This window comes from Coregonus clupeaformis, chromosome 11 (genome assembly GCF_020615455.1).
Source record: "Coregonus clupeaformis isolate EN_2021a chromosome 11, ASM2061545v1, whole genome shotgun sequence".
Taxonomy (NCBI): domain Eukaryota; kingdom Metazoa; phylum Chordata; class Actinopteri; order Salmoniformes; family Salmonidae; genus Coregonus; species Coregonus clupeaformis.
The window spans coordinates 37,380,114-37,405,906 of record NC_059202.1 but is presented as its reverse complement, the minus strand read 5'-3'; the positions used below and the strand labels follow the sequence as shown (position 1 = coordinate 37,405,906).

At 46.7% G+C, this 25,793-nt stretch overlaps 1 protein-coding gene across 1 annotated transcript; it reads left to right on the top strand.

The window, feature by feature from the left end:
• The first annotated feature begins 10,511 nt into the window (after nucleotides 1-10,511).
• On the top strand, nucleotides 10,512-25,589 carry LOC121577427 (B-cadherin-like). The gene is made up of 14 exons (XM_041891177.2): nucleotides 10,512-10,783; nucleotides 15,228-15,408; nucleotides 15,686-16,090; nucleotides 20,363-20,384; nucleotides 22,435-22,559; nucleotides 22,647-22,802; nucleotides 22,951-23,095; nucleotides 23,232-23,404; nucleotides 23,486-23,614; nucleotides 23,779-23,964; nucleotides 24,149-24,390; nucleotides 24,600-24,742; nucleotides 24,862-25,086; nucleotides 25,319-25,589. Exons 1-14 carry the CDS (start codon nucleotides 10,512-10,514, stop codon nucleotides 25,480-25,482), a joined length of 2,568 nt encoding a protein of 855 aa, XP_041747111.2. The 3' UTR covers nucleotides 25,483-25,589.
• The last annotated feature ends 204 nt before the right edge of the window (nucleotides 25,590-25,793 follow it).

Sequence of the window (25,793 nt, the reverse complement as noted above, 5' to 3'; positions counted from 1 at the left end):
TCTCTTCTGTTAGTTTTTTTTACTTTTCCCAAAGACAGTGAATTACATAAACGGTGGGTGATTAACATTCGACAAGTCAACTTTCTTACAACAAACACACGAGTCTGCAGCCGAAACTTTCTAAGTGAAGATGTGATAGAGCCTCCGACTCCAGCTGGGCGCAGACGTCTGAAGAAGGGAGCTGTTCCAGTGCTGTTTCAATGGAACTATTTCAGTCTTCCAGCCCCACGGCCCGGAGTTTGGGAAAGGACCGAGCGTCCCAACACAGAAGGCAGGTAGTGGGTTGAGGGTTGATGGGTCTGGTAGCTCACCGCTGTAGCCCTTCTAAAGTGAAGATCTGGAATAACAATATCAGGAAAAGTAAAGGGCTCACTAGGAAATACACCAGAATCTAACAGCGATTAAAAACATTTATTTCGCAACACATTGTAGTCTGCCTATTTAATTGGACTCTGCATACCTAATTCCGCCTGCCGGAGTAGCATCTGGTTTGGGCTTCACTACAACCATGGCATCCACAGGTCCTGTCTTCACTCCCTATTCATTTATGAGATGGTATTAGGAGAGATGCTAGTATGCATGTGACACAACTGTCTGGTATTTTTTTAAATTATTTTTTTTAACCTTTATTTAACCAGGTAAGCCAGTTGAGAACAAGTTCTCATTTACAACTGCGACCTGGCCAAGATAAAGCAAAGCAGTGCGATAAAAACAACAACACAGAGTTACATATGGGGTAAGAAAACATAAAGTAAAAAAATACAACATAAAATATATATACAGTGTGTGCAAATGTAGCAAGTTATGGAGGTAAGGCAATAAATAGGCTATAGTGCAAAATAATTACAAATAGTATTAACACTGGAATGCTAGATGTGCAAGAGATTATGTGCAAATAGAGATACTGGGGTGCAAAAGAGCAAAATAAATAACAATATAGGGATGAGGTAGTTGGGTGGGCTAATTTCAGATGGGCTGTGTACAGGTGCAGTGATCGGTAAGGTGCTCTGACAACTGATGCTTAAAGTTAGTGAGGGAGATAAGAGTCTCCAGCTTCAGAGATTTTTGCAATTCGTTCCAGTCATTGGCAGCAGAGAACTGGAAGGAATGGCGGCCAAAGGAGGTGTTGGCTTTGGGGATGACCAGTGAGATATTTCTGCTGGAGCGCAGACTACGGGTGGGTGCTGCTATGGTGACCAATGAGCTAAGATAAGGCGGGGATTTGCCTAGCAGTGATTTATAGATGGCCTGGAGCCAGTGGGTTTGACGACGAACATGTAGTGAGGACCAGCCAACAAGAGCGTACAGGTCACAGTGGTGGGTAGTGTATGGGGCTTTGGAGACAAAACGGATGGCACTGTGATAGACTACATCCAATTTGCTGAGTAGAGTGTTGGAGGCTATTTTGTAAATGACATCGCCAAAGTCAAGGATCGGTAGGATAGTCAGTTTTACGAGGGCATGTTTGGCAGCATGAGTGAAGGAGGCTTTGTTGCAAAATAGGAAGCCGATTCTAGATTTAACTTTGGATTAGAGATTCTTAATGTGAGTCTGGAAGGAGAGTTTACAGTCTAACCAGACACATAGGTATTTGTAGTTGTCCACATACTCTAGGTCAGACTCGTCGAGAGTAGTGATTCTATTCGGGTGGGCGGGTGCCAGCAGCGTTCGATTGAAGAGCATGCATTTAGTTTTACTAGTGTTTAAGAGCAGTTGGAGGCTACTGAAGGAGTGTTGTATGGCATTGAAGCTCGTTTGGAGGTTTGTTAACACAGTGTCCAATGAAGGGCCAGATGTATACAAAATGGTGTCGTCTGCGTAGAGGTGGATCTGAGAGTCACCAGCAGCAAGAGCGACATCATTGATATACACAGAGAAAAGAGTCGGCCCAAGAATTGAACCCTGTGGCACCCCCATAGAGACTGCCATAGGTCCAGACAACAGGCCCTCCGATTTGACACATTGAACTCTATCTGAGAAGTAGTTGGTGAACCAGGCGAGGCAGTCATTTGAGAAACCAAGGCTATTTAGTCTGCCAATAAGAATGCGGTGGTTGGCAGAGTCGAAAGCCTTGGCCAGGTCGATGAAGACGGCTGCACAGTACTGTCTATTATCGATCGCGGTTATAATATTGTTTAGGACATTGAGCGTGGCTGAAGTGCAACCATGATGTCAGTAATGCTGTAGGTGGGTGTAGTGGTGGAATCAAGCGCAGGATACCGAAGTATAGTCCAAAAGACTTTAGTGAAATTTCCAACAAGGAAAAATAGAACAAACTTGCCCGAAGGCGAAACTACGCACGTAGGCGACAAAACAAAAGGCGCACTACACAGGTGCGTAAAACGCTCCAACACAGTGGAGTAAAGCTCAACCGAGCGAATAAGTAATTCCTACAAGCAAACACACGACAGAAATAAATCAATCACACACAACACTAGACAAACACAACGAGAAACTTATAGGACACTAATTACACTAAACGATAACAGGTGTCACAACAAACAGACAAAAGCAAACGAACATAGAAACATGCAACGGTGGCAGCTAGTATTCCGGAGACAACGAACGCCGAAGCCTGCCCGAGCAAGGAAGAGAGGCAGCCTCGGCCGAAACCGTGACAGTACCCCCCCCTTGACGCGCGGCTCCAGACGTGCGCCGACTCCGGCCTCGGGGACGACCAGGAGGACGCGGAGCAGGGTGCGTCGGGTGCCCACGATGGAATTCCGTCAGGAGAGACGGGTCCAAAATGTCTCTCCTCGGCACCCAGCACCGTTCCTCCGGACCGTACCCCTCCCACTCCACTAGATATTGGAGACCCCCCATCCGACGTCTCGAATCCAAGATGGACCTCACGGAGTACGCCGGTGCCCCCTCGATGTCCAATGGGGGCGGAGGAGTCTCCCTGATCTCACTTTCTTGGAGTGGGCCAGCTACCACCGGCCTGAGAAGAGACACATGGAACGAGGGGTTAATACTTTTATATTCAACAGGTAGTTGTAATTTGTAACACACCTCGTTCAACCTTCTCAGGACTTTAAATGGCCCTACAAACCGCCGACCCAGTTTCCGACAGGGCAGGCGGAGGGGCAGGTTTCTGGTAGAGAGCCAGACTCGATCACCAGGTGCGTACACCGGTCCCTCACTGCGGTGGAGATCGGCGCTCGCCTTATGACGACGGAGGGCCCGCTGCAGGTGGACGTGTGCAGCGTTCCATGTCTCCTCCGAGCGCCGCGCCCACTCATCCACCGCAGGAGCCTCGATCTGGCTCTGCTGCCAAGGTGCCAGAACCGGCTGGTAACCTAACACACATTGAAAAGGGGTTAGGTTAGTGGAGGAATGGCGTAGGGAATTCTGGGCCATCTCGGCCCAGGGAACGTACCTTGCCCACTCCTCCGGCCGGTCCTGGCAGTATGTTCTAAGAAACCTACCCACATCCTGGTTCACGCGTTCCACCTGCCCATTACTCTCCGGGTGGTAACCCGAGGTGAGGCTCACCGAGACCCCCAACCTCTCCATAAAGGTTCTCCAGACCCTGGAGGTAAATTGGGGACCTCGATCAGACACAATATCCTCGGGTACCCCGTAGTGCCGGAACACATGGGTGAATAGTGCTTCGGCAGTTTGCAGGGCAGTAGGAAGGCCCGGCATGGGGAGCAAACGACAGGCCTTAGAAAACCGGTCCACAACTACCAGTATAGTGGTATTCCCCTGTGAAGGAGGAAGGTCAGTAAGGAAATCCACCGAGAGGTGAGACCATGGTCGTTGTGGAACGGGCAGGGGTAGTAACTTACCCCTAGGCAGATGTCTAGGCACCTTACACTGGGCGCACACCGAGCAGGAGGAAACATAAACCCTCACATCCCTCGCCAACGTGGGCCACCAGTACTTGGCACTAAGACAGTGCACTGTCCGGCCGATACCAGGGTGTCCAGAGGAGGGTGACGTGTGAGCCCAATAGATCAATCGATCCCGAACCTCGAGCGGAACGTACTTCCGACCCTCCGGGCATTGCGGTGGACTAGGGTCGGTGCGTAACGCCCGCTCGAGTTCAGCATCGACCTCCCACACTACCGGTGCCACCAGACACGACTCCGGCAGTATGGGCGTGGGCTCCACGGACCTCTCCTCCGTGTCATACCGCCGAGACAGTGCATCTGCCTTACCGTTCTGTGACCCAGGGATGTACGTGATCTTAAATGTAAACCGGGTCAAAAACATATTCCATCTTGCCTGGCGAGGGTTCAGCCTCCTCGCTGCCCGGATGTACTCCAGGTTACGGTGGTCCGTCAAAATGAGGAAAGGGTGTTGAGCCCCCTCAAGCCAGTGCCTCCACACCTTTAGGGCCTGTACCACGGCTAACAGCTCCCTGTCCCCTACGTCATAGTTTCGCTCCGCCGGACTGAGCTTCTTGGAATAAAAAGCACAGGGGCGGAGTTTAGGTGGCGCGCCTGACCGTTGTGAAAGCACGGCTCCTATACCGGCCTCTGACGCGTCCACCTCTACCTGAAATGGCAAAGAGGGATCCGGATGCGCCAGCACTGGGGCCGAGGTAAACAGGTCCTTCAGCCTCCCAAACGCCCTGTCCGCCTCGGCCGACCACTGCAGACGCACCGGACCCCCCTTCAAAAGAGACGTGATGGGAGCTGCCACCTGTCCAAAACCCCGGATAAACCTCCGGTAGTAATTCGCAAACCCCAAAAACTGCTGCACCTCCTTCACAGTGGTTGGTGTTTGCCAATTACGCACGGCTGACACCCGGTCTACCTCCATCTTCACCCCTGACGCAGACAACTGATACCCCAAAAAGGAGACCGACTCCTGGAAAAACAGACACTTCTCTGCCTTAACATACAGGTCGTGCTCCACCAGCCTCCGCAACACTCTGCGCACCAGGGCCACATGCTCGACTCGGGTAGGCGAGTACACGAGAATGTCATCTATGTACACAACCACCCCCTGCCCCTGCATGTCCCTGAAGATCTCATCCACGAATGATTGGAAAACTGACGGAGCGTTCATCAACCCGTATGGCATGACAAGATACTCGTAATGGCCCGAGGTGGTACTAAAGGCTGTCTTCCATTCATCGCCCTCCCTGATGCGCACCAAGTTGTACGCGCTCCTGAGATCTAATTTAGTGAAGAAACGCGCCCCATGCAATGACTCAGTCATGGTCGCAATCAGCGGGAGTGGATAACTGTACTTCACCGTGATCTGATTGAGACCACGGTAATCGATGCACGGGCGTAACCCACCATCCTTTTTCTTCACAAAAAAGAAACTCGAGGACGCAGGGGAAGTGGAAGGCCGTATGTATCCTTGTCTCAGAGATTCGTCTATGTAAGTCTCCATAGCTTTCTTCTCCTCCTGAGACAGAGGATACACATGGCTCCGTGGGAGCGCAGCTCCTGCCTGGAGGTCTATCGCACAATCCCCCTGCCTATGGGCGGCAACCGCGTCGCCCTCGACTTACTAAACGCAATAGCCAAATCCCCATACTCAGGGGGAACGTGCAATGCGGGCACCTGGTTTGGACTCTCCACCGAGGTAGCCCCTACGGAAACGCCTAAACATCGACCCACACACTGGGCAGACCACTCCATCAGAGCCCTCTCCTGCCACGAAATAGATGGGTTATGGGTACTCAACCAGGGCATGCCCAGCACCACCGGATACGCAGGCGAGTCGATCAGAAATAGCTGAATCATCTCCTGATGACCCCCCTGCGCACACATCCTAAGTGGCGCAGTGACCTCCCTGATCAAGCCCGCACCCAACGGACGGCTATCTAGGGCATGAACGGGGAAAGGGACATCAACAGGGAGAAGGGGAATCCCTAAGGCTAAACAAAACTTCTTATCAACAAAATTCCCAGCCGCGCCTGAATCTACCAGCGCCTTATGCTGGGAATGAGGTGCTACCTCTGGAAAACGCACAGGTATACAGAAATGTGCAACAGAGAGCTCTGGGTGAGTGGGGGCGCCTACTCACCTGGAAGGACTCCCCAGTGCGGGACCTGTCGTCCTCTCCCCTAGGAGGCCATCCCCAGCACCTAGCCGCGGTGTGTCCTCCCCCGACCACAGTTGGTGCAGGAGATGGACCCCCTCGTAAGCCGACCCCTCCTCTCTCTAGCGCCAGCGCCCCGAGCTCCATGGGGCACGGCTCGGAGGCGCTGGAGGGTGAAATGGACGGACCCCCTCGGAACGTCCGGCGGGTAGCTAGCAGGTTATCCAGCCTGATGGACATGTCGACCAACTGGTCGAAAGAGAGGCTGGTGTCCCTACAGGCCAGCTCCCTACGGACGTCCTCGCGTAGACTACATCTGTAGTGATCGATGAGAGCCCGCTCATTCCACCCTGCATCCGCCGCTAGAGTACGGAATTCTAAGGCGAACTCCTGGGCACTCCTCTTCCCCTGCCGGAGGAAGACCAGACGCTCCCCCGCCGCTTTCCCCTCCGGGGGATGGTCAAACACCGCCCTGAAGCGGCGGGAGAACTCGTCGTAGGTGATGGTGTTCGCGTCGATCCTCCTCCACTCTGCGTTGGCCCATTCCAACGCCTTCCCGGAAAGGCAGGAGATCAGGGCGGACACGCTCTCATGTCCCGAGGGCGCCGGGTGCACGGTGGCCAGGTAAAGCTCCACCTGGAGAAGGAATCCCTGACACCCGGCCGCGGTCCCATCGTAGGCCCTCGGGAGCGAGAGTCGAACTCCTCTGGGTTCCGGAGCGGGAATGGGCTGACTTGCCGATGGTGCTGGCAGAGAGGATGGCGGTGGAGGAGTCCCCCAGCCTCGGATGGTGGTGATCACCTCCTGCAGTGCGGACCCCATCTGCAGGATCTGGTCACTCTGTTTCAACTCTTAATGATCGGCTATGAAAAGCCAACTGAGATTTATTCCTGATTATTATTTGACCATGCTTGTCACTTATGAAAATTTTTGAACATCTTGGCATGGTTCTGTTATAATCTTCACCCGGCACAGCCAGAAGAGGACTGGCCACCCCTCATAGCCTGGTTCCTCTCTAGGTTTCTTCCTAGGTTTTCGCCTTTCTAGGGAGTTTTTCCTAGCCACCGTGCTTCTACACCTGCATTACTAGCTGTTTGGGGTTTTAGGCTGGGTTTCTGTACAGCACTTCGAGATATTAGCTGATGTAAGAAGGGCTATATAAAATAAAATTGATTGATTGATTGATTGTTCACGGACCCTGTCCTCCAGCGTCGCCTGGGCTGCTGCGGCTCCTGCTGATTCCATTCTTGATGGTGTGTGATTTTGTCAGTAATGCTGTAGGTGGGTGTAGTGGTGGAATCAAGCGCAGGACACCGAAGTATAGTCCAAAAGATTTTAGTGAAATTTCCAACAAGGAAAAATAGAACAAACTTGCCCGAAGGCGAAACTACGCACGTAGGCGACAAAACAAAAGGCGCACTACACAGGTGCGTAAAACGCTCCAACACAGTGGAGTAAAGCTCAACCGAGCGAATAAGTAATTCCTACAAGCAAACACACGACAGAAATAAATCAATCACACACAACACTAGACAAACACAACGAGAAACTTATAGGACACTAATTACACTAAACGATAACAGGTGTCACAACAAACAGACAAAAGCAAACGAACATAGAAACATGCAACGGTGGCAGCTAGTATTCCGGAGAAAAGGAACGCCGAAGCCTGCCCGAGCAAGGAAGAGAGGCAGCCTCGGCCGAAGCCGTGACACATGACCAGCTCGGAAACCGGATTGCATAGCGGAGAAGGTACGGTGGGATTCGAAATGGTCGGTGATCTGTTTGTTAACTTGGCTTTCAAATACTTTCGAAAGGCAGGGCAGGATGGATATAGGTCTGTAACAGTTTGGATCTAGAGTGTCACCCCCTTTGAAGAGGGGGATGACCGCGGCAGCTTTCCAATCTCTGGGGATCTCAGACGTTATGAAAGAGAGGTTGAACAGGCTAGTAATAGGGGTTGCGACAATTTCGGCGGCTAGTTTTAGAAAGAAAGGGTCCAGATTGTCTAGCCCAGCTGATTTGTAGGGGTCCAGATTTTGCAGCTCTTTCAGAACATCAGCTGTCTGAATTTTTGTGAAGGAGAAGCGGGGGGCGGGCATGGGCAAGTTGCAGCGGAGGGTGCAGAGTTGGTGGCCGGGGTAGTGGTAGCCAGGTGGAAAGCATGGCCAGCCGTAGCAAAATGCTTGTTGAAATTCTCAATTATTGTAGATTTATCGGTGGTGATAGTGTTTCCTAGCCTCAGTGCAGTGGGCAGCTGGGAGGAAGTGCTCTTATTCTCCATGGACTTTACAGTGTCCCAAAACTTTTTGGAGTTAGTGCTACAGGATGCACATTTCTGTTTGAAAAAAGTTAGCCTTTGCTTTCCTGACTGCTTGTGTATATTGGTTCCTAACTTCCCTGAAAAGTTGCATATCGCGGGGGCTATTTGATGCTAATGCAGTACGCCACAGGATGTTTTTGTGCTGGTCAAAGGCAGTCAAGTCTGAGGAGAACCAGGGGCTATATCTGTTCTTAGTTCTGTATTTTTTGAATGGGGCATGTTTATTTAAGATTGAGAGGAAATTACTTTTAAAGAACAACCAGGCATCCTCTACTGACGGAATGAGATCTATATCCATCCAGGATACCTGGGCCAGGTCAATTAGGAAGGCCTGCTCGCTAAAGTGTTTTAGGGAGCGTTTGACAGTGATGAGGGGTGGTCGTTTGACCGCGGACCCGTTACGGACGCAGGCAATAAGGCAGTGATCGCTGAGATCCTGGTTGAAGACAGCGGAGGTGTATTTAGAGGGTAAGTTAGTCAGGATGATATCTATGAGGGTACCCATGTTTACGGATTTAGGGTTGTACCTGGTAGGTTCGTTGATAATTTGTGTGAGATTGAGGGCATCTAGTTTGGATTGTAGGATGGCCGGGGTGTTAAGCATATCCCAATTTAGGTCACCAAGCAGTACGAACTCTGAGGATAAATGGGGGGCAAATGGGGGGCAATCAAACCATTGTTCGTGGTTTATGCCACTTCTGCTCTGTTTCAGTGCACGAAAGTACAGGAGGGACGACAGACATGCCACATTCAGAGTAATGGGCAGTCTGATATAGTAATGCAACCAAATTATTGCATATCCCACACCCAGCCACACAGGAACAGTAGCTTTTAACAAGCACAACTGGCTGTGAATCACGCAATGTCATCTGAAATACACAGAAGCATAATTTAATGGGTTTTGAAAGACGAGGGTCTACAGCAGCAGGAGTAGGAGCAAAACTTGTTCTTTCTACTTTTTACTGGTGTACGCAACTTATCTACTGTCTCGTGTCACTTTTGTGCTTTCTGCATCACTTTCCTACTGTCTTGCACCAATTGGCTATACTGTCTCCCACCACTTACCTATTGTCTTGTGCCATTTACCTACCTTCAAACAGTATTGGCAGAGCAGTAGGTGAGAGGTGTAACATTGTAGCCTAGTACCAATAACACAGTAGAGTGAAGGTTTTGCTCCTAATTCCTCTTGAAAAGTAGAAACATCAAGTACAAAAGCAAGGAAGTTGGGCCATATGTTTATAAAGAAAGAAGTAAAGATGACAGGACAGTTTTGAGTAGAACATCAGCAGTTTGAAGAATAGCTGAGTGGAATATGTTACTGTCATCAAGTCAGGAAAAAGTAGTAATCTCATTATTGTTTACATTTCAAACCAAACTCCAATTTGTTTACAACAGACCCAACAACAAAGCATGGCAATTCCCACTCAGCTACCCTGGTCTGTATTAGGCTACCACTGTTCAGCTATCGTGAAAACCACTAAAGTTCTAAAGTGTTCTCTTAGCAATGGCAATCAAAGCTGTGGTAACATTAAACGAGTAAAACATGTGTTGAACGGAACCTTGAACAAGTTCAACAGAACTTTGAACGTGTCACTTAATCTAGTCCTACTCTCAGCTGGTGTGGTGGCTTTAGTTTCTTCATTGGGCGGTAGCAGTGGGCTCTCACAGAGATCTCATTTCTAGCCCTGTTTTTACCTGATACTTTCATAAAAGTACAAACACATGTAGTGAGAGGTATATACACATGATTCAACTTTATTTAAAGCATGATTAACCTGAAGCAGGATGGAGTCATGACTTAAAACACCAAAGCAAGGCTTCTAGCTCAGGCTAGCTAGCGTTAGCATATTACCTTCAAAGTTGCAAAGAAAAGAAGAAACGTAAAATTTGAAGCCTTTATCCAGTTTGCTACGTGGTGTCGTACTGGATGTCCGGACGACCCTCCGTATATCATTAACAGATACTTTAGGCAACTCCAGCAAACACCTTGTAAACGTCATCTCTGCCATCATAACGGTCTACTGTCACTGTCTAATGTTTTTTTCCAGTAACCGGAAATGCCCAAGCATCCTTACGCCAATGCGGAAGTGATGCGTGCATAGAGCCTATTCGCTCCGTTGAGAAATGGTCACCCAAACTAGAGGGTATGCTTCAGGAATGCTTTGCTAGCGCTGATTGGAATATGTTTCGAGACTACGTCGATAACATTGACGAGCTAACCACCTCAGTCACCGGCTTCATTAGAAAATGCATCGGTGACATTGTACCCACAGTGAGGGTTCGCTGCTCCCCCAATCAAAAGCCCTGGATTAACACAGAGGTTGGCGCTAAACTAAAGACAAGGGCTACCACACACAGAGCTATCGTAGACAACTCTGATGCTATGGCCAAAGACAGGAATAAGTACAAGAAGGCCCGCTATGACCGCTGCAGAGTCATCAAACGAGTAAAAGGGCAATATAGGATTAAGGTGGAATCATATTACACAGGCTCCGACACCCGCCGCATGTGGCAGGGGCTACAGTCTGTTACGGATTACAAAGGAAGACCCAACCGTGATCTGCCCCGTGATGCCTCTCCAACAGACAAACTCAATACATTTCATGCACGCTTTGACAACAACAACATCGAGCCGGGTGTGAGGGCCGTCACTGACCCAGAGAACTGGGTGATCTCGCTCTCCGAGGCTGACGTGAGAAGGGTCTTTTAATTAGCATGCGCAGAACAGCTGATAGGCATATTCACGGTAATTTTCAACCTCTCCTTGTCCCAGTCTGTAATCCTCACGTTTTAAGATGACCACAATCATCCCTGTTCCTAAGAACTCTAAGGCTTCATGACACAATGACTACCGCCCTGTAGCACTCACTTCTGTAATCATGAAGTGCTTTGAAAGACTGGTTATGGCACACATTAACTCCACCATCCCAGCCACCCCAGACCCATTCCAATGTGCATACCGCCCCAACAGATCCATAGATGATGCAATCTCAATTGCTCTGCACACTACTCTCACCCACCTAGGTAAGATGAGAATGCTGTGAGAATGCTGTTGTGAGAATGCTGTGAGAATCCTGTTCATTGACTACAGTTCAGCGTTCAACACCATTATCCCCTCCAAGCTTGTCACCAAGCTTAGGACTCTGGGTCTAAACACCTCCCTCTGCAACTGGATCCTGGACTTCCTGACAGGCCGACCCCAGGTGGTGAGGGTAGGCAACATCACCTCCCCACGCTGAGCCTTAACACAGGGGCCCCACAGGGGTGTGTGCTTAATCCCCTCCTGTACTCCCTGTTCACCCACAACTGTGTGGCCACGCACGACTCCAACACCATTATCAAGTTTGCTGACGGCACGATGGTGGTAGGCCTGATCACCGGCGACGATGAGTCAGCCTACAGGGAGGAGGTCAGTGACCTGGCAGTGTGGTGCCGGAACAACTACCTCTCCCTTAACGTCAGCAAGACCAAGGAGCTGATCGTGGACTACAGGAAATTGGGGGGCAAGCACACCCCCATCCACATCGACGGGGCGGCAGCTGAGCAGGTAGACAGCTTCAAGTTCCTCGGTGTCCAAATCACTAAAGACTTAAAATGGTCTAAAAACAAACACACAGTCGTGAAGAAGGCGCGACAGTGCCTCGTCCCCCTCAGGAGGTTGAAAAAGTTTGGCATGGGCCCTCAAATCCTGAAAAGGTTCTACAGCTGTACCATTGAGAGCATATTGACTGGCTGCATCACTGCTTGGTATGACAGTAGCACCGGCCTCGATCACATGGCGCTACAGAGGGTTGTCCAATCCAGGTCATTTGGTTCTGCTATTAGATGAAGCACAGTAATAACACATTAATCTGTTGTATAAATATACATTATATCTGACATTGTATTCCCATTTGAACTTTTCTGTACTTTTAAAATGGTTGAAAGTGCAGTGATAGACATTTGGGTGACAACTGAACCAAAAATCAGACATTTCCATTGGAATTTGGTTATGCTTTTAAAAATGGTTGAAAGCATAGTGATCAAATCTAAGTAGTTTCCAATGCTGTGGTAGTGATAGTTTTGCAATTTATCTTTCAGTCTCAATGCAATCATTCTTCATAACCATGTGGTCTTTTGAAGAGTGTCACTTCTAGTTTTGATCAGGAAGTTGTGGCGTGACAAACTGACACTGAATGCAAAACTGGTTGATGAGAAGTTCTTACTCTTTTCTGAATGTGGGGCAAACAAGTGCATGATCCAATATCTTGTGCGTGTATACTTTACAACAACATTTATAAATATGAAGATGCATGTATATGATATCATATACTGTACCTCTTTGGTGTGACATGTGAAGTACACTCCCCTACATATGTTTTTGGACATTGAATATAAAATTCAAATTAGGCTCTATACTACAGCATTTTGGATTTGAGATCAAATTTGTCATATGAGGCGACAGTACAGAATGTCACCTTTTATTTGAGTTTTTCTTTTATACACATCTGTTTTACAGTTTAGAACAGAAAGCACTTTATTTGTCTAGTCCCCGCCATGTGAGTAAGTCATAAGTATTTGGACAAATTCCCTTATAGTGTATCAAAATAGTCAAAAGTTTAGTATTTGGTCCCATATTCCATGAACACAATGACTACATCAAGCTTGAGACTCTACAAACTTGTTGGATGCGTTTGCAGTTTGTTTTTGTTGTGTTTTGGGTTATGTTTTGCACAATAGGAACTTAACTGTAAATGGTGACTGGAATAATTTCCTTCTAAGATGTTTCTGAACATTTCAAAATAAGTCCTGATAATGCCATGATTAAGAAAAATCATGAATAAATCATGAATAATGATGAGTAAGATGCCTTTCAGAGGCTACAACAAAACATGCTAACCTCTCATCATTACCAATAACAGGGTAGATAAGCATTTTGGGGGGGGTATGATCCTTGTGCCTCTGTAACCTTTTTCTAATTTACGATTCATTCATAATTATCCATAATCCTGGTAGCATCCACATGAATGTAGAAGTATTCAGAAACTATTATATTCTTACTTACAATAAAATGGACTCCAAAATGGCACAAAACATTATTCACCATTCAGTTCCTGTAAAAACGGCCAGCTCCTAGTCTCCTAATTCACAAGACCCAACTTCTTTTAGGTCTTATTGGTCAAGGTCACACCAATCAGTATTATGTCAGCCTATCAACAGTAGAATTGCCGGGACATTCAGTGGAGGACCCCAGCACGGGCAGGCCAGATGTCAGAAACATGCTTTCCCTACCCTGACGAGGACTCCTACTACTCTGCCTCCTGTGGTCACAACACATTTGTTGTCTGATATTTTACTGTGCGTGCATCTAAAAGTAAGTGCCTTAAGATGTTTATGTTTTGTTGTTTTCGGAGCTCAAGATTGCCTATTGTTGTAATCACCATTTATGTGGAGCTTGTTAGCTAGCTCATGCTCCCGCTAGCGTTAGCATTAGATTTTCCATTCAGAATGCATTAGTATTTAGCATTCCTGTTAGCGATTAACCGCATTTCTCATGTGTGCTGCTAGGCAATTTTCTGTGTATATCTTTCATGGTTAATGTGTTAATGTTGTGTAGACGTCTTTACAATACTGCATTGTTTACATTAGTATATTTACTATTTCTACAAGTTCCATAGCCTGTGTAGGTTATTGCCATGTGAACACACATTTCCTGCTACAGTGGTATAGCCTGTGCTGTTATATACAAGCCTGTGCTAGTGTTCCTCTGTAGCTCAATTGGTAGAGCATGGTGCTTGTAACGCCAGGGTAGTGGGTTCGATCCCCGGGACCACCCATACGTGAAACATTTATGCACACATGACTGTAAGTCGCTTTGGATAAAAGCGTCTGCTAAATGGCTTATTATTATTATTATTTATTATTATTATTATTGTTAGTCATGTCATGCATATCAGTGCTTTAGTCTAAGTTTTACCTCTTTGTTTTCAGAACCACAATCATTCTTAAGACACAATTACTGACAGAGTGGTGTTGGATTTGTGAGTGTGGATAATTAATTAAACCTCTTGAAACTGAAATACTGTTTCCTCGTGTTCTGGATGGACACCCTGTGGTGGTTGCTACCGGCCTAAAACCAGCACCTACGTTTCCCACCAATTTGTCATGGTCCTTTTGAGCCCGATCCAGTAACTGCTACAGCCCAAGGATGCCAGTTAACAGAGAAGATCCTCCATAAGATGTCATCCATCCTCGCCGACCAGCTCACCTGCCACAATCTCTTGATAATTATGGCTTGGATACGAGTCAAGGAACAGACTACCACACACATCCACATACCACTCCTACGAGGGAGAGCAGCTAGAGGGTTCTCTTGAGCACTCGAGACATTCTGCATTCAAAATGGCCATCTTCCCCTTCAACGACTCATCACCGGTCCAAGTCCCCACCCAGGCTGACCAGCAGAATAGAGGACAGAGCCTCAGCCTTTTCATCGGTTGCAAATTCACCGGGTTCCGCACTGTGTTCTCACAGCCAGCGTGACGAGATAGATGAGCTCATTGAAGCAGTCAGGAAGATGGAAGGTTCCTACAGTCCACCCGACTACCATTGCCAGTACTTACCTGAAGGACACTGCCAGTTGTCACTTGACCCTTCCACATGAGCTTCACCATCAGCCCTGGTCTCGGATCCAACCCTTACTATGGACTCCCTCACAGTGGTGCTACAGCTTTCTCCAGGCCTGAAGAGCTACCAGAGCTCACCCTGGCGGAGCACCCCACCACTGTGCGCCAGCCGACCCCAGCCGTGAAGATCTAGCCTGCTTTGACCATGGAGTTCAAGATAGTAGTGGGGCCTACTACACTCGCTCCTGCCATGGAGCCTCAGCTTGCCACTCCCACCTCTGTGCTTCATCCAGCTCCTTCCACGGAGTCTCCAGAGTGGTTCCACAGTCTCCTCCAGGAACAGAGGAGATACCTGAGCTCACCCTGGGGGAGCACCCCACCGTGGTACAACAAGCTACTGCCGCAGTCTCAAATGGTTCCCACAGTGGTGACGTCGCTGTCTCCAGCGACAGAGATTCTGACGACCCCTTTTCTGTGCCCAAGATCAATCCAAACCTCCCTGCCCGATCGGGAGCAGGAAGACCTACAGCCTTATCTATGAACAGAGGAGCTACCTGAGCTCACCCTGGGAGAGCACCCTACCACTGTGCTTCAACCGATGCCTCTGAATGTCAGCTGGTCCATAATGTGGGAGTCCTGCTGCAGCTGCAGAAGGCAACAAGTCCAGCCCTGCCACTCAGACCTCTCTGGTCCCTGTCTGGTGGGAACCACCTAGTCCAACCTTTGACATCCAGCCTGCTGCTGTCCAAAGACGCCCTGGGAGCCCCCTCCAATCTCTGCTGCAGTGGCTCGGTCCATGTCTGCTGTCCAGGCCCTGTCAATCTCTGCCTGGTGTGACCTGCCTGTCCAAGTCTTGGGGTTTATGCTAGCCCCTCTGAACTGTGTCCTGCTAGTTCCAGCCTTAGGAGACCCTGCTGACGTCCCCGTGGAAGACCCGCCTGACGTCCCCTTGGAGGACCCGCCTGACGTCCCCGTGGAGGACCCGCCTGACGTCCCCGTGGAGGACCCGCCTGACGTCCCCGTGGAGGACCCGCCTGACGTCCCCGTGGAGGACCCGCCTGACGTCCCCGTGGTAGACTCGCCTGACGTCCCCGTGGAAGACCAGCCTGACGTCCCCGTGGAGGACCCTCCTCACCGAGGTGTTCAGTATCCTGTCGTAGGTGACACCTCACCCTCTGTCCTACTAGGTCCTCAGTCTATAGCCCCTATAGTCCCAGTAGGTCCAGAGCATCTTAGCCCTCAGTTCCCTGTTCACCAATATTACACTTTATATACATCACAGAAAACTGAAACATAACAAAACCGTTTGATAAAATCTGAACGGCGCCGGAGAAGATGGCTGCCGTTTTACAGCCCTCTAACCAATTGTACTATTATGTGTGTTTTTCCGCGTTATTTGTAATTTATTTTGTACATAATGTTTCTGCCATCGTCTCATAACCAAAAAGAGCTTCTGGATATCAGGACAGCGATTACTCACCTCGTATTGGATGAAGATTTTTTCTTCAACGAGGCGGCCGCGAAGGATATCCTAGAGACACCTGACAAGGTCCAAATCCCCGTCATTCGCATGAGGAAGAGACGGAGATATCGTGGACGTACAGTGGGGGAAAAAAGTATTTAGTCAGCCACCAATTGTGCAAGTTCTCCCACTTAAAAAGATGAGAGAGGCCTGTAATTTTCATCATAGGTACACGTCAACTATGACAGACACATTTTTTTCAAGAAAATCACATTGTAGGATTTTTAATGAATTTATTTGCAAATTATGGTGGAAAATAAGTATTTGGTCACCTACAAACAAGCAAGATTTCTGGCTCTCACAGACCTGTAACTTCTTCTTTAAGAGGCTCCTCTGTCCTCCACTCGTTACCTGTAATAATGGCACCTGTTTGAACTTGTTATCAGTATAAAAGACACCTGTCCACAACCTCAAACAGTCACACTCCAAACTCCACTATGACCAAGACCAAAGAGCTGTCAAAGGACACCAGAAACAAAATTGTAGACCTGCACCAGGCTGGGAAGACTGAATCTGCAATAGGTAAGCAGCTTGGTTTGAAGAAATCAACTGTGGGAGCAATTATTAGGAAATGGAAGACATACAAGACCACTGATAATCTCCCTCGATCTGGGGCTCCACGCAAGATCTCACCCCGTGGGGTCAAAATGATCACAAGAACGGTGAGCAAAAATCCCAGAACCACACGGGGGGACCTAGTGAATGACCTGCAGAGAGCTAGGACCAAAGTAACAAAGCCTACCATCAGTAACACACTACGCCGCCAGGGACTCAAATCCTGCAGTGCCAGACGTGTCCCCCTGCTTAAGCCAGTACATGTCCAGGCCCGTCTGAAGTTTGCTAGAGTGCATTTGGATGATCCAGAAGAGGATTGGGAGAATGTCATATGCTCAGATGAAACCAAAATATAACTTTTTGGTAAAAACTCAACTCGTCGTGTTTGGAGGACAGAGAACACCATACCTAGAACACCATACCTACTGTGAAGCATGGGGGTGGAAACATCATGCTTTGGGGCTGTTTTTCTGCAAAGGGACCAGGACGACTGATCCGTGTAAAGGAAAGAATGTATCGTGAGATTTTGAGTGAAAACCTCCTTCCATCAGCAAGGGCATTGAAGATGAAACGTGGCTGGGTCTTTCAGCATGACAATGATCCCAAACACACCTCCCGGGCAACGAAGGAGTGGCTTTGTAAGAAGCATTTCAAGGTCCTGGAGTGGCCTAGCCAGTCTCCAGATCTCAACCCCATAGAAAATCTTTGGAGGGAGTTGAAAGTCCGTGTTGCCCAGCGACAGCCCCAAAACATCACTGCTCTAGAGGAGATCTGCATGGAGGAATGGGCCAAAATACCAGCAACAGTGTGTGAAAACCTTGTGAAGACTTACAGAAAACGTTTGACCTGTGTCATTGCCAACAAAGGGTATACAACAAAGTATTGAGAAACTTTTGTTATTGACCAAATACTTATTTTCCACCATAATTTGCAAATAAATTCATTAAAAATCCTACAATGTGATTTTCTGGATTTTTTTCCCTCATTTTGTCTGTCATAGTTGACGTGTACCTATGATGAAAATTACAGGCCTCTCTCATCTTTTTAAGTGGGAGAACTTGCAATTAAATACTTTTTTTCCCCACTGTAGGTCGGGGTGCCTTGTAAGGATCCGACGGCGAGCGAGTAAACTGCCGCTCCCTCAATCCTATTAGCCAATCTTCAATCATTGGAGAACAAATTGGATGACCTAAGATTACGGTTATCCTACCAACGGGACATTAAAAACTGTAATATCTTATGTTTCACCGAGTCGTGGCTGAACGACGACATGGATAACATACAGCTAGCGGGCTATACGCTACATCGGCAGGATAGAACGGCTGACTCCGGTAAGACAAGGGGTGGCGGTCTGTGTATATTTGTAAACAACAGCTGGTGCACAAAATCAAATACTAAGGAAGTCTCGAGGTTTTGCTCGCCTGAGGTAGAGTATCTTATGATAAACTGTAGACCACACTATTTACCAAGAGAGTTTTCATCTATATTTTTCATAGCTGTCTATTTACCACCACAAACCAATGCTGGCATTAAGATTGCACTGAATGAGCTGTATAAGGCCATAAATCAACAGGAAAACGCTCATCCAGATGCAGCGCTCCTAGTGGCCGGGGACTTTAATGCAGGGAAACTTAAATCCGTTCTACCTAATTTCTACCAGCATGTTAAATGTGCAACCAGAGGAAAAAAAACTCTAGACCACCTTTACTCCACACACAGAGACGCATACAAAGCTCTCCCTCGCCCTCCATTTGGCAAATCTGACCATAACTCTATCCTCCTGATTCCTGCTTATAAGCAAAAACTAAAGCAGGAAGCACCAGTGACTCGGTTAATAAAAAAGTGGTCAGATGACGCAGATGCTAAGCTACAAGACTGTCTTGCTAGCACAGACTGGAACATGCTCCGGGATTCTTCAGATAGCATTGAGGAGTACACCACATCAGTCACTGGCTTCATCAATAAGTGCATCGATGATGTCGTCCCCACAGTAACCATACGTACATACCCCAACCAGAAGCCATAGATTACAGGAAACATCCGCACTGAGCTAAAGGGTAGATCTGCCGCTTTCAAGGAGCGGGACTCTAACCCGGACGCTTATAAGAAATCCCGCTATGCCCTCCGACGAACCATCAAACAGGCAAAGAGTCAATACAGGACTAAGATTGAATCGTACTACACTGGCTCTGACGCTCTTCGGATGTGGCAGGGCTTGAAAACGATTACAGACTACAAAGGGAAGCACAGCCGCGAGCTGCCCAGTGACACAATACTTCCAGACGAGCTAAACCACTTCTATGCTCGCTTCGAGGCAAGCAACACTGAAGCATGCATGAGAGCACCAGCTGTTCCGGATGACTATGTGATCACGCTCTCCGTAGCCGATGTGAGTAAGACTTTTAAGCAGGTCAACATTCACAAGGCCGCAGGGCCAGACGGATTACCAGGACGTGTACTCCGAGCATGTGCTGACCAACTGGCAAGTGACTTCACTGACATTTTCAACATGTCCCTGACTGAGTCTGTAATACCAACATGTTTCAAGCAGACCACCATAGTCCCCGTGCCCAAGGACTCTAAGATAACCTGCTTAAATGACTACCGACCCGTAGCACTGACGTCTGTAGCCATTAAGCGCATTGAAAGGCTGGTCATGGTTCACATCAACAGCATTATCCCAGAAACCCTAGACCCACTCCAATTTGCATACCGCCCCAACAGATCCACAGATGATGCAATCTCTATTGCACTCCACACTGCCCTTTCCCACCTGGACAAGAGGAACACCTACGTGAGAATGCTATTCATTGACTACAGCTCAGGATTCAACACCATAGTGCCCTCAAAGCTCATCACTAAGCTAAGGATCCTGGGACTAAACACCTCCCTCTGCAACTGGATCCTGGACTTCCTGACAGGCCGCCCCCAGGTGGTAAGGGTAGGTAACAACACATCTGCCACACTGATCCTCAACACTGGGGCCCCTCAGGGGTGCATGCTCAGTCCCCTCCTGTACTCCCTGTTCACCCATGACTGCATGGCCAGGCACGACTCCAACACCATCATTAAGTTTGCCGACGACACAACAGTGGTAGGCCTGATCACCGACAACGATGAGACAGCCTATAGGGAGGAGGTCAGAGACCTGGCCGTGTGGTGCCAGGATAACAACCTCTCCCTCAACGTGACCAAGACAAAGGAGATGATTGTGGACTACAGGAAAAAAAAGAGGACTGAGCACGCCCCCATTCTCATCGATGGGGCTGTAGTGGAACAGGTTGAGAGCTTCAAGTTCCTTGGTGTGCACATCACCAACAAACTATCATGGTCCAAACACACCAAGACAGTCGTGAAGAGGGCACGACAAAGCCTATTCCCCCTCAGGAGACTGAAAAGATTTGGCATGGGTCCTCAGATCCTCTAAAAATTCTACAGCTGCACCATCGAGAGCATCCTGACTGGTTGCATCACCGCCTGGTATGGCAACTGCTTGGCCTCCGACCGCAAGGCACTACAGAGGGTAGTGCGTACGGCCCAGTACATCACTGGGGCCAAGCTTCCTGCCATCCAGGACCTCTATACCAGGCGGTGTCAGAGGAAGGCCCTCAAAATTGTCAAAGACTCCAGCCACCCTAGTCATAGACTGTTCTCTCTGCTACCGCACGGCAAGCGGTACCGGAGTGCCAAGTCTAGGTCCAAAAGACTTCTCAACAGCTTCTACCCCCAAGCCATAAGACTCCTGAACAGCTAATCATGGCTACCCGGACTATTTGCACTGCCCCCCCACCCCATCCTTTTACGCTGCTGGTACTCTGTTAATTATTTATGCATAGTCTCTTTAGCTCTACCCACATGTACAAATTACTTCAACTACCTCAACTAGCCGGTGCCCCCGCACATTGACTCTGCACCGGTACCCCCCTGTACATATAGCCTCCCTACTGTTATTTTATTTTACTTCTGCTCTTTTTTTCTCAACACTTTTTTTGTTGTTGTTTTATTTTTACTTTTTTGTTAAAAATAAATGCACTGTTGGTTAAGGGCTGTAAGTAAGCATTTCACTGTAATGTCTGCACCTGTTGTATTCGGCGCATGTGGCCAGTAAAATTTGATTTGATTTGATACAGAAACATTGTTTATTCATTATGAAATAATGAAAATATTAACATTACACCCATGAGGCCACTAGAGGGCGATTTGGCCATTTGACTGCAGGAAAGGGGTGTGCTGGTGTTGTGTAGATGTACTTACAATACTGCACTGTTTACATTAGTATATTTACTAAGTTTACCATGTCTACAAGTTCCATAGCCTCTGTAAACACACATTTCCTGCTACAGTGTATAGCCCATTCTTTAATACACAAGCCTGTTCTAGCTTGTTAGTCATTTTAAGCATATCAGTGCTATAGTCTAAGTTTTACCTCTGTTTTCAGAACCACAATCATTGTCCGACACAATTAGTTTCAGGCTGGTGTTGGATGTGTGTGTGTGTGTGTGGATCATTTATTAAACCCCCTGAAACTGAAATGTTGGTTCCTCGTGTTCTGGATGGACACCCTGTGGTGGTTGCTACCGGCCTAAAACCAGCACCCACGTATTTAAATGATCTTTCGATTCTACAACCTAGCCATATTTTTCAGTTCCTATTGGGCAAAACATTATCCAAAAGACACCTCAAATTCATCCATCAAGTTTGTAGTGTCAGTTTGACTACTTTAATTCACTATAAGGGAATTTGTCCAAATACTTATGACTTCTTCAAATGGAGGGACTAGATACATAAAGTGCTTTCATTTTTAAATGGTGGAACAGATGTGTATGAAAATATCCTCAAATAAAAGCTGGCATTCTGTACTGTCGCTTAATATTAAACATTATCTCTCAAATGTAAAAGGCTGGAGTGTAGAGCCAAATAAAAACGTTTAACTTCACTGTACAATAACATATGGAGGGAAGTGTAGATCATGTTTTACAATATTTGTTTTCCTTCAAACCTCAGGGTTGGGCCCTGGGGAGAATGTCTGAGACTTTAAAGTCAGGCAATGGCTTTGACTATCCACTGACAGGAGGGGAAGAAACTGAGGGTGACTTATTTTACTGTTTAGAATATTGGCTAATAAAGGAGATTTGTCAAATCAAGATTATTTTAATATGCATTATGCAGAGTAGTAGCAACATACTGTAGTGGCATTGTTTGCTTTAAAAGTGTTAATATTCATTTGATCTCCTCACAGAGGGTTTCGGGCATGAGGATGCTGGCATTGTCTCTCAGGTGAGAATGTGGATCTTACAACTTAGTGTCCGTTTCATTCCTCAATAACTAATCATTGTTGTCATCCATCTGCATAAGTGCCATAGGGGTGGTCTTATTTTTCTAATTTGTAAATATATTTTTCGGACAGCCTAAATATCCTGCAAGTCTTCCAGTTCTGGAGTTTCCAAAGTCTTTGGTAGGTCTGGTGAGAAGGAAAAGGGATTGGGTCATTCCTCCCATTTACTTCCCAGAGAACGACAGAGGCCCCTTCCCCAAGATGATGGCGAAGGTGAGTGATTGTAGGTTTATGTTGGCAGGAAATATGGTTGGTTCAGGATTTTGCTCTGGTTTTAACATTGTTAATATTTACATTCAGATCAGGTCCAGCAATGATAAAGAGGTGAAGATCCAGTACAGCATCACTGGTAGTGGAGCAGATCAACCCCCTGTGGGACTGTTCACTGTGGACAAAAACTCTGGGGTTCTCTATGTGACCCAGTCTTTGGACAGAGAGAGACAAGACGTATATCTAGTAAAGTTTGTAAACAAGACAAATATATGTTAATGTTTGTAAACAAGACAAATATCTGGTAATGTCTGTTTGTGTTTTGTCTTTTGAATTCTAGAACTTTGAATGCATGTGTTATTTTGATTAAATGATTAAATATTTTCCCCTTTAGCTTGAAGCTTATGCTGTTGCAGTTGGTTCGGGTATAGCAGAAGAACCCATGGAGATTATTGTTAAAGTAATTGATATGAATGACAACAAGCCGGTATTCACCCAAGATCCTTTAACAGGGATTGTCCCTGATGCATCCCTACCAGGTGTGTCTCAGTCAACATTTAGTCAGATATCATAAGCTGAGGTTTAGGATAAAAGTAATGTATCAATATTCAATCTTTTTTTTTCTTAATGTCATCCATGAAAATAATGTATTATGTTGAAATATTTTATTCTCAGGCTTTGAGGTCATGATGGTAACAGCCACCGATGCAGATAAGCGTGGCTCAGCCAATTCTGATGTCAGATACACTATTATAAGTCAAGAACCTGAACTGCCGAGTCCCAACATGTTTGTCATCAACCGTGTCACAGGCTCGATTCGGGTCAATGCTGCTGGACTGGACAGAGAGGTTAGTGGCTATACTACTAGCATGCAATTTTAACTTAACCGCTACATTTCTCAACATGCTCCATCTGGTGTCATTTTCCAGAAAATTCCAAAATATACCTTGGAAATCCAAGCTGCTGATATGGAGGGAGATGGTCTGACATCTTTCGGAAAATCCATAATTACGGTAACGGACGTCAATGACATAGCTCCTCAATTTGTGATGTCTTCGGTAAGTGCACAATCAGCAAACAGTACTGATCATTAAACAGTAAAGGTGACTTAAAGAGGGAAATATTTTGATTGAAGGATCTGACTTGAGGAAAATATGATGAACTTGATAAATGGCATACAACACATCTTCTCACATGTTCTCAAAATGTATTTTCTTTTCAGAACACGGTGTCTGTCCCAGAGAATAAAGTGAATGCTCTGGTGGTCAAAATGCCAGTGAGTGATGGAGATGAGCCACACTATTTCAACTGGGCCACCAAGTACAGGATTGTAGATGGAGACCCAGGTGGATTGTTCACTGTTAACACCGGGCCTAGCAGACTGGAAGGAATCATTACTACAGCCAAGGTACCTGCTTGGTTTTTTGTTTCTTTTTTCAGATGAGTATGTGAATGGAACTGAGTTACAGCAAATATGTATTTGACCGAGGTCTGAATTTCATCGTAGAAGCCAAACCATACAAATATTTGACAAAATTGTTGATGTTTTTGTCATTGTGTCATGAACCTGGCTGTATCTCGTTCCCGTTTAGCCCCTTGACTTTGAGAAGAACAATCGCTACACCCTGTTGGTGACTGTGGAGAACGAGGTCCCATTTGCCATCCGCCTGCCCACCTCCACTGCCACAGTCCAGGTGAATGTGGAGGATCTGAATGATGCCCCTGTCTTTGACCCAGTGGAAAAGGTTGTTTCCATATCTGAACACCTGCCAGTGGACAGTGACTTGGTTCTGTATACAGCTATTGATCCAGACATCATGGCACATAAACTCATGTGAGTTCATGAATCTTTCTTTTATCTGCAATTGATTAAATTGAGTTGAGGCCCTGGTATATAAATGGAGAGAGATACATTATGCAGATAAGTCAATTCAATTATATAACAAGCACTTTATGATGAAGTACAATCAGATGCATATGCATTAAGATTTCAAGAAGACTTGTGAATGGCGATGTTTTAACTCAATATACTGTATGTTCTAGGTATCGCATGTACAGAGATCCTGCTAAATGGCTGGACATCAACAGCGAGACTGGAATGATCAAAACCAAACACCCTCTGGACAGAGAATCTCCCTTTGTCAAAGATGGCAAATACAGAGTTCTCATTCTCGCAATCGAAAGTGGTATTTTGATTTCGTTGTAATATCGTTCACCAGCAGGCTTCAGCCTGGGAACAAGGTTAATTTAGTTGTGACTTCTTCATTACTCCTTTTGATGAACGTATCTTGCTTTGGGTTATCAGATGAAATCCCTGCAACTGCAACTGGAACCATTCTGATAGAACTGGAAGATGTAAACGACAATGCTCCGACTATTGATGACACCCCGTTGAAGCTCTGCAACCAAGACCCCCGTCTAGTGCATTTGGCGGTGACAGACAGAGATGGCCCAAACTTTGCTGAACCCTTCAGTGTAGAACTTCTGAAAGGGTCCAAGATGTATTGCACTGCCCAAATGGACAAAACAGGTGAGAAATAGGGGGACATGTCTTTTAATGGTTTTGCAACCTTTAGTGTCAAAACTGCACTGCAGGTGCACAGTTCATTGCTTTTCACATATTCACTCTGCATTAGTCTGTTCAATTTTATTCATAATATCAACAGACCAAGTATGTCATTTTGTCTACATGTTCTTTTGACAACATCAACATATTCTTCACATTCAAGGTTGAAATATGTCCCCTTTTTCTTCTGTCCCAGGAACTGTGGTTGAATTGACATTCAAGGCCATGAGGGAGCAGAGAAACTTCTACATTGATCTGACGGTCACTGATGCTGGCGGGCTGAACCAAGACCATGTCATTCACGTCACCATGAATGAGGACAGGTGCATGACCTGGGGGGATTTCTGTGTTAGACCCTGACATAGATGAACATTTGGTCATTTTCTTAGCGTTTTTATAGCTAGCAGAGCTAGATTGCTTGTTTTGCAAAGGTTGTCACTTTATTTGACATCAGGGGTATGTCACAAAGTCAGAAATAAGTCAAAACATTCACAGCTGAATTCGCCAATAATTTCCCCATCAAAGTACTGACAAAGGGTCGCAGTTACTTATGTCAAGACATGTTTTTTAGTTTAATTAATTACAATTTTCTAAAAATAAAATGTCACTTCAAAATGTTGGAGCTAGATGTGTACAACAATGATAAAAAGCATAATTTAATGCATTTTTAT

What these genes read in the sequence shown, in the direction of transcription:
- LOC121577427 (XM_041891177.2), top strand. Translation starts at nt 10,512, where the DNA reads ATGTTTCGAGACTACGTCGATAACATTGACGAGCTAACCACCTCAGTC. An exon ending in AGAGACAAGACGTATATCTA is followed by an intron (nt 22,803 to 22,950) that starts GTAAAGTTTGTA and finishes TTTCCCCTTTAG; the next exon opens with CTTGAAGCTTATGCTGTTGC. An exon ending in CTCAATTTGTGATGTCTTCG is followed by an intron (nt 23,615 to 23,778) that starts GTAAGTGCACAA and finishes TTTTCTTTTCAG; the next exon opens with AACACGGTGTCTGTCCCAGA.